The 16,792-nt window shown below is 44.1% G+C and overlaps 1 protein-coding gene across 4 annotated transcripts in view; it reads right to left on the bottom strand.

The window, feature by feature from the left end:
• ZWINT (ZW10 interacting kinetochore protein) overlaps positions 1-16,592 on the bottom strand; it is a 33,334-nt gene extending 16,742 nt beyond the window's left edge. For 3 of the 4 annotated variants that reach the window (XR_003520344.2, XM_027596297.2, XM_027596296.2), the window contains exons 1-8: positions 16,434-16,592; positions 15,737-15,827; positions 15,465-15,588; positions 15,154-15,320; positions 14,970-15,026; positions 14,316-14,458; positions 14,082-14,241; positions 13,865-13,987 (exon numbers count right to left, since the gene is read on the bottom strand). Coding sequence is in view for 3 of the 4 variants with exons in the window: in XM_027596297.2 (XP_027452098.1) it covers positions 13,910-13,987; positions 14,082-14,241; positions 14,316-14,458; positions 14,970-15,026; positions 15,154-15,320; positions 15,465-15,588; positions 15,737-15,827; positions 16,434-16,474 (861 nt within the window). In the remaining variant the exon portion in view is untranslated. The remainder of the gene's footprint in view (positions 1-13,864; positions 13,988-14,081; positions 14,242-14,315; positions 14,459-14,969; positions 15,027-15,153; positions 15,321-15,464; positions 15,589-15,736; positions 15,828-16,433) is intronic. The other variant, XM_035724267.1, reaches the window with a different exon arrangement.
• Positions 16,593-16,792: the final 200 nt, after the last annotated feature.

Below are 16,792 nucleotides of genomic sequence, written 5' to 3'. Positions count from 1 at the left end.
CTTTTCTGACCACAATGGTATGAACTAGGAATCAAAAAGAGAAAAGCTGACAGGTGCATGGCTGGCTCAGTCACTGGAGCACGCAACTCTTGATGTTGGGGTTGTGGGTTTGAGCCCTATGTTGGGGGTGGAGCCTACTTTAAAAAAAAAAAAAGTTTTTTTTTTTAAATAAGAGAAAAAGTGAAAATTCTACAAATATGTGGAAACTAAGCAACACACTTCTGAACAACCACTGCACTGGGTCAAAGAAAAAATCAAAAGGGAAATAAAAAGTTATCTTGAAACAAAGGAAAAAGGAAATATATCAAATCCTATGGGATGCTGCAAAAGCAGTTCTGAGAAGAAAGTTTACAGTGATAAATGCATATTGGAAAGATCTCAAATAAAAAACCTGATTTTATACCTCAAGGAACTAGAAAAAGAAGAACAAACTAAGTCCAAAGTTAGAAGAAAGAAGATAATAATGATCACAGCAGAAATAAATTAAATACAGACCAGAAAAACAATGGAAAGGATCAATGAAATTAAGAGCTGGTTTTTCAAAAAGACAAAATTGACAAACCCTTTCCTAGGCTAGTTAAAAAAGAAAGAAGACTCAAATAAATAAAATTAAAAATCAACTGATACTACAGAAATATACAGAATCTTAACAGACTATATAAACAATTATATGCCAACAAATAGAACCTACAAGAAGTGGATGAATCTCTAGTAACACAACATATACGAAGACTGAATAAAGAGAGGAGAAAATCTGAACAGATCAATAACTAGTAAAGTAACTGAATCCGTAATCAAAAACCTAACACAGAAAACTCCAGGACCAGATGGCTTCACTGGTGAATTCAACAAATATTTAAAGAAGAATTAATGGATTCCAAGAAAAAAAAGAAATTCCAAAAAAAGAAAAAAAAAATGAAGAGCGGGGAACACCTCCAAGTTTATTCTATCATGCCATTCTATCACGCCAATATTACCATGTAACCAAAGCCAGAAAAGAACACTACAAGAAAGTAAGATTATACACCAATATCCCTGATGAATGTAGATGCAAAAAATGTCAACAAAATATTAGCAAACACATTAAAAAATTCAAAACACATTAAAACACATAATAATGATCATACACCATGACGAAGTGGGATTTATCCCTGGGATGCAAGGATGGTTCAAGTATACACAAATCAATAAACGCAATACAGCACACTAACAGATTAGAAAAATCACATGATCATCATAACAGATGATGAAAAGGCATTTGACAAAATGCAACATCCTTTCCTGATAAAACCCTCAACAAATTGGGTACGGAAAGAACACAACTCAACATAATAAAGGCCGTATACAACAAACCCATAACTAACATTATACTGAACATAGAAATTTTGAAAGCTTTTCCTCTAAGATCAAGAAAAAGCAAGGATGCCCACTCTCAACCCTCTTACTCCATACACTACTGGACGCCCTAGCTACAGCATTTAGTCAACAACACAAGTAAGGCATCCAAATTGGAAAGGAAGAAGTATAACTGCTATTATTTGCAGATGATTTGATTTTGTATATACAAAATCCCAAGAACACTACCAAAAAACTGTTGGAACTTCAGGAAAGTTGCAGGATATAAAATCAGCATATGACGAGCAGCTGCATTTCTATATACTAACGATGTAACATCCAAAAATGAAATAAAGAAAACTACCCTATTTACAATAGCTTCAAAAACAATCCAATACCTAGGAATACATTTAATCAAGGGGGTGAAAGATCTGTACATTGAAAAGCACAAGACGCTGCTGAAAGAAGTTGAAGACACAAACAAAAGGAGACATCTTGCGTTCATGTATTGAAAGAATTAATAGTTACAATGCCCATACTACCCAAAGCCATCTATAGATTCAACACAATCCCCATCAAAATTCCAACTACTTCAAAGAAACTAAAAAGAAAACAAAACAAAACCTCAAATTTATATGGAACCAGAAGAGACCCTGGATAGTCAAAGCAACGCTGGGGCAGAACAAAGCTGGAGGTATTACACTTCCTGAGTATACTACAAACCATGGTAATAAAAACAATATGCTACTAGCATAAAAACAGACACACAGACCAAGAGAACAGAACATAGTTAAACTTGCACATATACTGCCAGTTAGTATTCCACAAGGGGCCAAGAACACCCAATGAAGAAAGAATCTATAACAAGTGGTGCTGACAACACTGAAAAGAACACATGCAGAACAAAGAAATCGGACCGCTATCTTATAGCACTCACAGAAATTCACCCAAAACGGATCAAATATTGAAACATAAGACCTGACACCGTAACACTCCTAGAAAAAAATGTAGGGAAGAAGCTCCTTCATACTGCCTTTGGCAATGGGTTTTGGAGAGGGCACTAAAAGCACAAACGTTGAACAAAACCAAAAATCAGCAAATGGGAACACAGAAACTTAGAAGCTTCTGCACAGCAAAAGAAACAACAAAATGAAAAGGCAACCTACAGAAGGGGAGAACATTTTTGCAAACCAGACATATCTAACAGGGGTTAATATCCAAAATATATGAAGAATTCAGACAACTCAATAACAAACAACATGATATAGAAAAAAAATGGGCACAGTAACTGAACAGACATTTCTCCAAAGACAACCAAACTGCAAACAGGTACATGAACAAATGCTCAACATCACTCATCATCAGGGAAAGGCAAACCAAAACCACCATGAGATACCACATCACACCTGTTAAGACTGGCTAGAATCAAGGAGAGAGACCAAGTACGGTGAGGATGTGGAGAAAAGGGGACCCTTCTCACTGCTGGTGGAAATGTGTATTGGTTCAGCCAATATGAAAAACAACACAGGGCTTCCTCAAAAAATTAAAAACATATCTACCAGATGCCCTGGCAACTCCATGTCTGTGTATACACCCAAAGGAAATGAAAACAATATATCAAAGACATATCTGAACTCCCATGTTCACTGCAGCATTATTCACAACAGCCAAGGTATGGGAACAACCTAAATGTTTATCGATGGAGGAACTGATAAAGGAGATGTGATGCATATATATTAAGTTATATATATTATCCATATGTATGGTATATATTCATGTATATACACATATTACACATATTATCCAGCCACATGAAAGAAGAACATCTTGCCATCTGAGACCACATGGATGGACTCTGAGCAATTATGCTAAGTGAGGTATGTCAGAAGAGAAAGGCAAGTAATGTATGGTATACTTACATGCGGAATCTAAAAAAGCCAAACTCATGAAAACAGAACACAATGGTGATTACCAGAGGATGAGGGTCGGGAAAATAGGACTGACATTGCTTAGGGGACAATCCTGCAAGGAGCAGTAAATGAGCCCTAGAGATCTAATGCACAGTGTAATGAACAAAGACAATACTGCAGGATCACCATCAAACTTGCTAAGAGACTAGAACTTAATTATTCTAACCGCTAAAAGAAATGATAATTAAATAATGTGACAGAGATGCTAATTATGGTACCTCTACATTACAATGGCAATCACAGTACAATACATGAACTATCAAATTAACATGTTTTACACCTTAAATTTATGCAATGTTAAGTATCAAATATATTTTTATTAAAAAATGGAAAAGCGGGGCACCTGGGTGGCTCAGCTGTTTAGCGTCTGCCTTCGGCTCAGGGCATGATCCCAGGATCCTGGGATCGAGCCCCGCATCGGGCTCCCTGCTCAGCGGGGAGCTGGCTTCACCCTCTCCCCCTCCCCCTGCTTGTGTTCCCTCTCTCGCTGTGTCTCTGTCAAATAAATGAATAAAATCTTTAAAAAAGAAATGGAAAAGTAACTGGCACGTAGGTGCTGAGAAAAGTTTGTTCAGTGCATCATCAGTACATACTAATAGAAAAAATTATCAGGGAGTTAGAACAATTCTGAATCTGCATGTAAGTATCAACTTAGCCTCAAAATATAAAGGAGCACGCTTTATGAGTATGACCGGGTCTCCGTGCACGTGCGCACGCACACACACACGCACACACAAATTTCAGAAAAAGAACAAAGGAAGAAATTTGCCAGAAACTGTAAACCTTCTATGGAAACCCTCACTACCACCTGCCAGACTATCACCTGTTCAACCTAGACAACGTGACTGCTAAATTACAGGTAGACTCACACCAGTAACACTGCTGTAGAACATCCAAAAGCAAACAAAACCCATTTCATTACTTAGATAGAAAACTGTTTCCTTGAGGTGCATGGAACCCTCCAGTTTTACTTGTTCTCCTATACAAAAGACATAAGACGTATAACAATGATTATCAGAATTAGCTGAATATCTACTAGCCTTTCCTTTTTGTTCTTATAAACATCACATTTGTTGCATTACCTACTTCTTCAGATCGCCACCGCCACCCCAAGAGAGTTGAAGTTAATTAAGCGAATCAGTTCCTGAAAATTTCTGAGATGGGACAGAGCTACACGGAAGGGGTAAAAGAGAGACTCTCTTATGATCGCAACCAAACTTTTTTTTTAATCAAAAAAGATTTCTCTTATTCTTTTTCAAAAGAGCAAGAACAGCCTGTTGCTAGCAGCGAGGGTGACTCGGGCACCTCAAGTAAAGCTGCTCTTATCTTTATATCCCAGTATCTCTGAATACCGTTCAACATAATTATTAAAACTAACGTTATTTTGGTAGTCATAGGGTATTGTCTAACAACCATACTCATTTTGCAAATTGATAGGAAGTCGGTCACCATTCTTTATCATAACCATCTTAAATTATGGCTGAGGTTTTTTTCCCCTCCTATTTTCAGCTGTTAGTCCCCTTAAGTGGAATATTACTCAGGCACAATGATTCTGCATTGTTGAAAATGGTTTCCAACGTTCTCAGAGAGTCATGAGCCTTCAGTGACTCACACACCAAAAAGCAGTGAGCCGTGGGAAAAGCAGTTCATCAGTTTCTAGTTGGTACACACTTGTTCCGATGGGTAACTACCACCATCCAAGAATACTAGTCACCGAAACGCTTTAGTGATGGCTTTGGTAGGTATAACATGCACTTGCTTATAATTGTGATCACTCTCTTCTACCTACTTTTTAAAAGATTTTATTCATTTACTTGAAAGAGAGTGAGAGAGGGACGCCTGGGTGGCTCAGTCATTAAATCTCGGCCTTTGGCTCAGGTCGTGATCTCAGGGTCCTGGGATCGAGCCCTGCATCGGGTTCCCTGCTCAGTGGGGAGCCTGCTTCTCCCTCTCCCTCTGCCTGCCGCTCCCCCTGCTTGTGCTCTCTCTCTGCCAAATAAATAAAATCTAAAGAAAGAAAGAAAGAAAGAAGGAAGAAAGAAAAAGAAAGAACGAAAGAACGAAAGAACGAAAGAAAGAAAGCAAGGACTTGATCCCAACAGAGGGAGAGAGAGAAGCAGACCCCCCACTGAGCAGGGGGAGACTGACAGTGGGGCTGGATCCCAAGACCCCGGGATCATGACCTGAGCCAAAGGCAGACGCTTAACCAACTGAGCCACCCAGGCGCCCCGAGAATTAGTTTCTTAACAGATTCTTCCTTCCTGTCTTCAAATTTAAACTCAGATTGTCTTTATCATCTTTTTTTTTAATCGTCCAAACTTATGTTCAGCACATAGCTGACATTCAATAAATGAAACAGCCTCTAGATAATTTCATTTGTTTAAAACTGAGTTCAAGAGGCAGCTCTTTTGAGAAATCTTCCCTGAACATAACCCAAGGAACATTTACTAAGTCCTCACAAAGTATGCAGGCATTGTGTGTGTTCATTTGTGGATGAAAGTTACGCATGTTCCTGAACAGAGGAATGAGGAGCACCAGTGGTGAACGGCAGGATCTGGACCTGAGAGGAGCAGTGTAATTCCTTCCTCCCTCGGATCTGCATGCTCTCGCCCTGTTTATGTATATTGTTTAGGACTGAACTCATCTTTCTCATGTTGAAAATGGCGCACTGCAATAAACCGGCGTCTCAGTCACCATCAAGAGCAGAGTTTCCAAATACAAAGCTGCACATCCTCCACAGCAGTCTGCTGTCCTCATGGAGTGATCCAATCAAACAACCAGAAGCAGAGCCAAACTTCACTAAACACATTACTTTAAATTCCTCTCTTATTTCTAGAGCATCTGGGCCAGGTAAACCAGACATGGAGAGGGTGGACTGGCCTCTGTCCCTAAAGAGTATTTTCCCTCAAAGCCACATAAAACGCATAACTTCCTGTCCACTGATAACTTACATGAAAAACTTGAAAATTAATATACCTACCTTTTAAACTCGCATTTTAATTAATGAAACTGATATGCTTACTGTTTATGATCGGTTATTAAAATTAGACCTGAAGTTTTTGCAACACAATTTTATAACACTGAGAATCTATAGCATAATTTAAACTCATTCATTCTTTCATAAACAAACCCTACTTCGATGACTCCCAACTCAATTAGTTTTTTCTATCATTTTTTATAGTATGGTGTAAATAGAACAAATTCTTGTGCACACACATATAAATTTTTTCTCTGTTTATTTCTTTTATAATGCCTACATGTGATAATCTCTTATTTACAATAGTCTGGTCAGCCTATGAAAGCATAATTCTGGGTTTACCCCTTTTTTCTATTTCAAAACACTATTTTAGGCATATAGTAATCAATCCATTTAAGTAATTATCAACTCCTTCACTAGGATTTAATAATTAAGAAATGCAGGATGAAATGAATCATGCATGCCTTGGATAGGTGTATTTGCTAAAACCCACTTGGCAATTTAAAATTTAGAAATACATGGGAATATGGCATCCAACAGTTAATTTTTGTATATTGCAGAGTTCCGTGAATATTAACAAGGCCTTTTTTATAACTATGTCAACAGTTATAGAAATTCAATTTAACATAAATAAAAGAATGTACATCCCCCCCCCAAAAAAAAACTGTTTAAAAAGGCCTAAAACAACATAAAAGATGTTAATTCCTGAGCCTGAGACCTAATGCCTAGGTTACCCTACATTTCAAAAACAAAGTATATCAAGACCCAAACATTAAATTCCTCAGAGCCCAGTGTTCAAAGGAGCAAATGGGCCATTTAAAGAATAGGCTAGTAATAATGAAATTAGTTTATTTAATTTCACACTCTGTATTTCAAAATGTATACATAATTGCCTCAAAGAAGACACATACAAATTGGAATACAAAAAATTGCATAAATTGTATAAGACAGGAATGGGGTATATTAACCATAGATCCTAGAATGGTTAGAATAGCTTTCTTTTAGTGTTATTATAGAACACATATCATGTTTTATATTATTCTTTTATTCTAGAATAGCTTTCTTCTCACAGTAGGGTAGAATATTCAAAGTGAAACCTTAATTTTACAAATTTTAACATTGTAAAGACAGAATGAGAGGTATTAACTTTGCTAAAACTATCCAAGTGTTAACAAGAATATCTTCCTGGGAAAAGTAAGTCACATAAAAATAGAATTCAATAAGGAATTGCAGGATGGTACCTTGGAAAAGAAAATAATGAAAGAACATTAAAGCAGTATTAAAATGCCAAAAGCTTGTGCTTTTGATAAATAGAAAAAAAAATCTTTGAGAAATACTAATGAAAAAGAAAATCTTCAAACAGCAGAACAAAAATGAGGAGAGACATAAAGAACATTAACATATATCTTTAAACATTTTTTCTAAATGTTGTATTGGGGATATCCACAAGCGACTGACAGAAGTAAAAACAAATCTTCTCAACTCTATAACCAGCCACAAGAATTCTCAAAAATAGAGTTCCGTCAAAATGGACCACGAAAAAGAAACAGGGAGTGTATGTGATAAAGGATCCAGGCCCGCAAAGGTGGAAATTATAAGCCTTTCCAACACAGACGACAAAAGGCCTGTGTATGTTGTATTAAGATGAGAAAAGATAAGCTCAAAATGTAGGCTAGAATAACAACAAAAATCCAAATAACGTAAACTGAGGTCTACTATATCTGCTTGAAAATTAAGAACAAAAATTAAGAAACGAATGATAAAACAACAGATTGGTAACATACAGTTAACAAAATAAAGGAAAGCATCTAGCGATGCATTCTAGAGAGAAAAAATTATAAATATAAAAGAAAGTTTATGTAACATGAAGAACGAAGTTAGAAAAACTAACTGATGTCTAACTGGTGTGGAAGAAGCTTGTACAGAAGAGGTAAGACCATTTTTTAAACAGGCTGAAAAAACTCCAGAACTGTTTAAAGACTCGTAATTTCAGATTTTGCAAGCCCAACTAACTTCAGAATGAATGAATAAATGATCCAGACGTATAGGAAGAGCTTTTAACAGGCAGTTTTTTTTTTTTTTTTTTAGATTTTATTTACTTATTTGACAGAGACACAGCAAGAGAGGGAACACAAGCAGGGGGAGTGGGAGAGGGAGAAGCAGGCTTCCCGCTGAGCAGGGAGCCCGATGTGGGGCTCGATCCCAGGACCCTGGGATCATGACCTGAGCTGAAGGCAGACGCTTAACGACTGAGCCACCCAGGCGCCGCAAGCAGCTGACTTCTATCAGCAAAGTGAAAGCCAGATAATCATGGGACAAGATCTTCAATGTTTTAAATGAAACTACCTGTCTACTAAGCATTCTCTACATAATAAAAACATCTTTTAAGAATGAGAATAAAAGGGATGCCTGGGTAGCTCAGTGGGTTAAATGTCTGCTTCAGCTCAGGTCATGATCCCAGGATCCTGGGATCGAGTCCCGCACGGGGCTCCCCGCTCAGTGGGAAGCCTGCTTCTCCCTCTACCTCTGCCCGCCCCTCCCCCTGCTTGTGCTCTTTTGCTCTCCCTCTCAAATAAATAAATAAATAAAATCTTAAAAAAAAAAAAAAAAAGAATGAGAATAAAATAAAAACATTCCATAGTAAAAAATAATGAAGTGTTATACAGCCTCCAGACCCTAACCAAGGAAGTCTGATACATGTATTTCAGGTAGGGACATTATCCCATATGAAAGCTCTGACATATAAAAATCAAGCAGGCAAAAAAAAAAAAAAATCGAAGTAAATGAGTGAACGTGAACAAAACACTGTAGAGAACAGGAAGTCCAACTTCCGAGAACAAAATAGGCTAGAGGTAATAAACTGGACAAAACATCATTATTAGTTCAGAGTATCATCAACGGTCAAGTCTTGTAAGCTTCAGTACTCGTTATACTTTACTGTAGACTTTATTAACTATCAAAGCTAAACTGGGATAATAATCAGTGAAGAACTTCAGAAGAAAAAGAAAAAAGGAATGAAAATGAAATGATAAACAAAACCAAAGGCAAAAAAGGAATATATAAGAAACAAGGGAGACAAAGATACAAATGTAGGGATCCGAAGGGGTACGTGCACCTCAATGTTTATAGCAGCAATGTCCACAATAGCCAAACTGTGGAAAGAGCCAAGATGTCCATCGACAGATGAATGGATAAAGAAGAGGTGGTATATACATACATATATATATATATATATGTGTGTACACACACACACACACACACACACACACACACACACACACACACACAAATGGAATATTATGCAGCCATCAAAAGGAACGAAATATTGCCATTTGCAACAACATGGATGGAACTAAAGGGTATTTTGCTGAGCGAAATAAGTCAATCAGAGAAAGACATGTATCATATGACCTCACAGATATGAGGAATTCTTAATCTCGGGAAACAAACTGAGGGTTGCTGGAGTGGTGGGGGGTGGGAGGGATGGGGTGGCTGGGTGATAGACATTGGGGAAGGTATGTGCTACGGTGAGCGCTGTGACTTGTGCAAGACTGTTGAATCACAGATCTGTACCTCTGAAACAAATAATGCAATATATGTTAAAAAAAAAAAAAAAGAAAGAAAGAAGGGCGCCTGGGTGGCTCAGTCGGTTAAGCGACTGCCTTCGGCTCAGGTCATGATCCTGGAGTCTGGGGATTGAGTCCCACATCAGGATCCCTGCTCGGCGGGGAGTCTGCTTCTCCCTCTGACCCTCTTCCCTCTCGTGCTCTCTAGCTCTCATTCTCTCTCTCAAATAAATAAATAAAATCTTAAAAAAAAAAGAAGAAGATAGCAGGAGGGGAAGAATGAAGGGGAGTAAGTCGGAGGGGGAGACGAACCATGAGAGACGATGGACTCTGAGAAACAAACTGAGGGTTCTAGAGGGGAGGGGGGTGGGGGGATGGGTTAGCCTGGTGATGGGTATTAAAGAGGGCACGTTCTGCGTGGAGCACTGGGTGTTATGCACAAACAATGAATCACGGAACACTACATACAAAACTAATGATGTAATGTATGACTACCATAACATAATAGTTAAAAAAAAAAAAAAAGGAAAAGTGAGCGAAAAATGTGACACAAATACAAAGTCTTAGGGACAAAAATTATGAAACTGGATCTTTAAAAACAGTCCTTTAAATGTGAAAAACATAAGGATAAAGAAAGGTTGAAACTCAGAAGGTTGTAGGAGAGACGGAGCAGGCAAGGGATCGACAAGGGAGCTGGCTAGGGTGTACTGGTATTCATCAGATCTCAAGCTAAGGAACACTCACCCAGAGATGAAGGAGGCCACTAGATGACTGTCAGGTTCCATTTAGAAGAAAGACACACATGCCAACGTGCCATGCCTTCATCAAGTAGCCACAGAGCATGTAAAGCAAACTTTACCAGAACCAGAAAGAATAATAAACAGATCCACTGTCACGCTTGGAGACCTGAACACACCTCTGAGAAAGTGATAATCAGAAAACAGTAATTAAGTATATAGAAGATTAACCGAACACATAACAAGCATAATCTAACAGACATATAGAAATCATCACACGTGACAATTCCAAGAGACATTCTTTTCAAATCCACGTGAAACATAAAAAAAGAGAGAGACCACATTCATGGCTCTAACCACTCTCTTCACCAAATTTCAAAGTTTTTATTATATAGATAACATTCTTCGACCAAATTAGAATAAACTTAGAAAGATTATCTTCTCACATAGAAAATTTCAAATTATTTTTCTAAGAGACTCATAAATCAAATAATTATAATGGGAAAGAAAATGTTCTATGAATTGAATGAGCATGAAAATACTTAAGAGAAAACCAGAAAAAATGTATAGCCTTACATGTTTATTTGAGAAAACAAATCAAGAACCAAATACACAAGTTTATCAACCGATACAAAAGTTTACCAAAAAAGTTCATCTTCTCCACCGAAACACAGAAGGTCGGAGATGGAGAAAGGACTACAATTTGATGAGTCAGAACTGACATATGACACTGGATCACAAAACCCAATCTCTGACTCTTTCACTATTTGAAACTGAATGAATATCTGAAGATAGATCAAAGGGAGATTCAGGTAAGACACAAAAACATTAGGAGTCTAACATTAGGCCATCCTACAAGCTGTAGTCATTAAAAGGATTAAAAAAAATCACCACCACTTTATACCAGTGAGCTTAAAAAATTAGAAATGAAAAATTCTTAGAAAAATGTGACAATAGCTAGAAAATATGGAAATAAAACTCGGGGAAAAAAAGCAAAATAGTATTTCACCACAAAAGAAAATTTTAAAAGGAAAACATTATTCTTATGGAAATCAGAGTTTTTCTATAATCGGACTAAGCCTACCACCTTTTGTTTATCAGTGACACTTCCAGTCCTGACTACTATCCATCCCTGCCTGCCCCTCACTGGTCTCTCTGTCCCTCCATCAGATGGAGAACAGGAAGAGATGCTCAGCAGGCAGCAGAGACCACAGTTTCCCAGGGGGAGGCTCCCACCTCGCACACGGATGCTTGCTGCAAGAACAGTGACAAGGACAGTATTTAAGGGAACCTAAGGGACGACAGAGCAGCTAGAAGCTGAGATCCAGCTCCTACCTGAAAATAAATCCCAATTCCTGAGCTGTCAGTGCACAACACCAACGCCAAGGACCACACTGGCCAATAAAACACTCAAGCCTCCCCTCCCCTTTGGCCTCATGTGTGCACTGACTCGTCCATACTCCTCCAGACAAAGCGGGTTGCCACAAGTTCCTCAGAGGTCTAAGTCTGACTACTGTGCATCTGCCCAATCTCTTCCCCTGTCCGCTGATGTGGAGCATCTCAGGACAACCTCTTGACCTCCACCTGCACGGCTCCAGGGAGTATCTTCCCGTCCCTGCTGACTCTCTGTCAGCCACCGTGTGTGCAAGGACACGGTGAGTCCACACCACCCCAACCCATACCCCAGCACCCCCTAGTAGGCCCGCCTTCCTCAGGCTGGTATCCTTGCTCTCCCATGCATACCATAAAAATTTCAGGGTCTATAAGACTACAGAAATAAACCAGAATGCAGGGGAGGGGAGCCCACCCAGCGGGAAGCAGCGGAAGGATAGGACTCTGCCATGTGGGTTGCTAGAAGGCTACATTCAGAACCACCCACGAGGAGGTGGATGGGCAGACAAAGGGAGCCTCTCCGGGTATGTGTGTGCTCCCTAGAGAAGTATCCTCAATGCTCACCGACCCCCTCACTCCGTCACGATTGAGTCTTCAAAGACACCTGCTATCTGTGCCATTTCATACCTAAACAATGGGGCCAACACATTCAAAAGAATAATTAGAACACTCGGGACCTGAGAAAAGCAGAGCAAATGATCAGAGTGAACAAAGATCTCAATCTCCACCTGCAAGAAGGCATGCTGGTCGGAGACACAGCGGAGCCCAGGGTCTCTTGAAACTCTCTTTTGCCAAAAGCAAAGCCCCGGTGTCTCTTTCTCAGGGATGCTTAGGTCTTGCTTACATGGAAGGGTCCTGTTCTCAGCTGCAGAATGGGTTTCCCACTGCAGCCGTCACGGGTATCCCTCTCTCTCTTCACGAGCAGCCCCACACTCCCAATCAGGGAGGTGATCTCCCCCACACGCCTATGCCCCCACTGTCCCTGCACCCAGCAAGAGACCCATGGAGGAGCGGAGGCGAAAAGACAGAAAACACACCACACACACACACACACACACACACACACCCCCACTGTCCCTGCACCCAGCAAGAGACCCACGGAGGAGCGGAGGCGAAAAGACACAGAAAATACCCCCCCACACACACACACCCCTGCAGATGAGGGTCTCTCTTGTTACTACCGCTCTAAATTTACCATACTACTGTTTTAGTTTGTTTTCCCATGTTTGCCATACTCTGCAAACAGGTATTGACCTGTTTACTGTTCACGGTCATTATGTTCCCCACAGCCAAGGACTATCAGACAAGCCCGCTGCTGTTGCTTCAGTTCATAGCAAGGGGCCTGGCACAAAGCACGGATTCAATCAGTTTGGGTCAGCAATTAAAATTATCTTCCCAGATCTAACCACCTGCACAAAGCACTCTCCTCCTCCCCGATTTAATCAGCTCGGCATGTTTGATTCATATGGATTTGGACAAGCAGCCCCGGAGGCTCCAGGCCAGGGCCCCCTTCCCATCTGCACCCTCTCTATTCACACCAGTCCCAGCACCCGTCATACTGTTGGCTTCAAGTGTGGCTCTTCCCACCAACATAGGAAAAGAGGTAACTGAGAGCTCTAGGGCTTTTAACTAACAGAATCCAGAGCGCACCCCCATCTAGGTCATGGTCAGAAACCAGGCTGCACTCAGGAGTTCCTAGTCCATCCTGCAGTAAGGGTGGGACTAGAGGTTCGGGAAGACAGAGAGGGGTTAGCCCAGGGCAGGCTGGGCACAGGATGTGGCGATAAGCTTCAGCCACAGATAAATCTTTGCTCCTTCCCACCCTCTGTCCCCTCCATGAAAATAGAGCCCAGAGACAGAGACCAGAGGTCCTCCCTCCATCCGTACCTGCAGTCCAGGGACACGAAGGCCTGAGCTGGAGTCTGACCTGATCTAGGTTCCTTTCCCATGTTGTTGTCCCTCAGGAAGCTCAGGCGAGCTCGCATCTCCAGCAGGCTGTGGGCCATCAGCCTTAGGGACGGAGACAGGGTATGGGTGGTGGGTGAGGCCTACCTCCCAGCTTCTTTCTGCACCTCCCCAGCCCCCAGCCCACCTCTCAATTCACCTTGGATGGCACACTCCTGTCCTTCCCCATGATAGCCCCAGGGTTCTGCTCCTGGGGCTCAGCCTCAGGAAGATCCAGCTTCCGTGGCAGCTCTGCCTCTGCCTCGGGGAATGGCAGCTGACCCTGCAGAGTTTGTAGCAGCTGGAGGAAGGCCTGGTGCCTGGAAGGAGAGGTGGGCTGTAAAGAAGGGAAACTGGACCACGCTGGGTCTGCAGCCCACACTCCCAGCCTCACCTGTGAAGCGTGTCCTGCTTCTGCCCCGCCTGCTCCTGCAGTCTTCCAAGTTCCTGAGACAGCCGCTCAAGCTCCTGCTGCATCCCTCTCTGCCGCTGCCTCACCTCTGCAGAGGCTTCTGCCAGATGCTGCAGATGTTTCTCCTACCAGGAATGAGAAGGCAAACACGGCTCCTCAGATGCGCAGGTCTTACAGCCACTCTCTTAACCCCTCCAGGCTAGACCCAACTTGGGGCTCAGACCCACAGATGGAAAGAGGGACCCTACCCACTTTAGGCAAAACAAGGGCCCTAGAGAAAAAGGGTGAGAATGACCTACTCCAGTGTGAAGCATTCTGGAGGAAAGGGGCACAGACATGATAACTTATTTGGTCTGCTATGTGCTGCCATGTGTCCACATAAGCACTTGCTCTGCTAACAAGTTCATCACCTGAACTCGATACGGTAGGTGCTAGCGTCACCTCCACTTCACAGGCAAGACCCAGAGGCACAGGAAGTGAGGGGAATGCCCAGTCACGACACAGGAAGTGAGGACGCTGGTACCTGTGCTACAGTGCCTCATAAGAGAAGAGGCAGAGGGCCTCCGGGCAGAGGGTTTGGCCCATGCAGTGGCACGGTGGGGAGGAAGGGAGATACCCCTAGGGGTGTGGACCCACCTGTTGCAGCTGCCACTGCTTCTGGGCTGCCCTCAGTCTCTCGGTGGCCACCTGCTTCTGTAGGGAAGCAGAGCAGAGGGGCAAGGAGAAGAGGAGTGCTTTTCTGGTTGGATTCTGGGAGGTGGCCAGTAGGCCCAGCCCGGCATGCATGCCCTTTCCCTCCTCTCCGCTCAGCCTGGCTCACCTTGGCCTGGAGCTCTTCCAGGGCTCCCAGGAGCTGCGCCCGCTTCCTCTGAGCCTCCTCCATCGTGGGCAAGGCCTGGGTCAGGGCACCTGTGATGGCTTCTACATGCTCTTGGTAGGTGGCCTTCAGCTCCTTCCATTGCTCCTTGGCTGCAAGTGCCTTCTGCCCTGAAAGGAGCCACGGGGGATGGGAACATAAGGGAGAATGGGCTGCCTGCCTGCAACACTGGGGCTTCTTGTCTTCCCGTCAGCCAAAGAGCTGACCCGACTGACATCCCCTTACTTCCCCATCCCACCCCGGTGCCAACTCACGGCTGGTGTCTTCAGAAGCCAGGGGGTCTAGTCCTTGGACAACGTCCTCCTGAGCCAAGAAATTCTGCAGGAAGTCTACTACCTGAAGCTGGCTGCAGAGCAGCTTGTCCTTCTTGCGGGAGTCCTGTTCGGAGAGCGGGCAGAGGCAGGGGACATCATTACCTGTGTGTGCCGCAGGCTGAGACTGCCTTCCAGGGTGCCCACCATCGGTGCTGCCCACTGGCTCCCGGAGAGGACCCAGGAGAGGCCCCAGCTGCCCATCCTGCACATACCGTCACAAACTCCGCCAGGATCTGGGCCGGCAGTTCCGCCTCTTCTTGCCGGCCAATGGGCTCCAGGATGTCTGCCAGCTTGGCCAGGGCCCTGAGAGGAAGAGGACAGGGGAAACGGGAGACTCCTGGGGTGCTCGTCCCGGCCCGCTGGCGTGCACAGGCACGTGCAGACCCGTATCAGTGCCGAGTCTCGCCCTGACCGGGGGGGCTGCAGGGCATCCGGAAGCAAGAACGGCGTGTGTATAAAGGCAACACAAGCCCTGAGTAAAGCTAAGCAGAGCAAGAGGAGTCAGGCGAACACAGGAACAGGGAGATAAGGGGCCCCGCTCTGACGGGCAGCGGGGGCCGCAGGCAGGGCGCGTGCTGGGGCAGGGTCTGAGGCTGGTTCCACGCCCTCCTGGGCCTCCCCGCGGGGCCCTGCAGCGCCCCAGGCAGGCAGGGACGGCGGAATGCACGCGGACGCAGGGGACACAGAAGCTGAGGGGCCCTCCGACGTGTCCTGTGTGGACGCGGCCACCCGCGCGGGAACGTGAAAGTGCGGGGAACCCGCCGAGTCGTGCGCGCGCCGGGAGACGAGGGCCCTCCCGCAGTCGCCGCGGCCGGCACGGCGGGCTGCCGGGACCACCGGGGGGTGGGCGGAGTACCCCCGGGCCCCGCAGGGTCCGCCCCGCCCGCCCCCGGCTGCCAGCTAGCTTACTCTAGCGCCCGGGCTCGCGCGCCAGCCTCTGCCCCCTCCATCCCTGCGGGCGGCGGGCTTCTGCGCTTCCGCCCGCAGCCCGGAGTGCCCTTTGGAATCGCCGCGGCTGCGCGCCGGGACAGGTGATTGGCAGCAGGGCCAGTGGGCGGGAACCAAGGGTCAGCGTGCACTCTGATTGGTAGGCGCGGACGAGCGGTTGGACCTCTGGATGTTTGGCGCGGGCGCGGTCGTGGCTGGGCGCGGCCGGCGCGCCGGAATCCTGCGCCTGCGCGCTGCCCGTAGGCGGTGCCGGAGCCTGGAGGCGTGGCGTGGGCCCGGTCCGCGGAGTGCGGCGGGTCCCTACGTCGCGGGACACAGAG

This window comes from Zalophus californianus, chromosome 15 (assembly GCF_009762305.2).
Source record: "Zalophus californianus isolate mZalCal1 chromosome 15, mZalCal1.pri.v2, whole genome shotgun sequence".
Classification (NCBI taxonomy): Eukaryota; Metazoa; Chordata; class Mammalia; order Carnivora; family Otariidae; genus Zalophus; species Zalophus californianus.
This window is presented reverse-complemented; position numbering and strand designations above follow the sequence as displayed.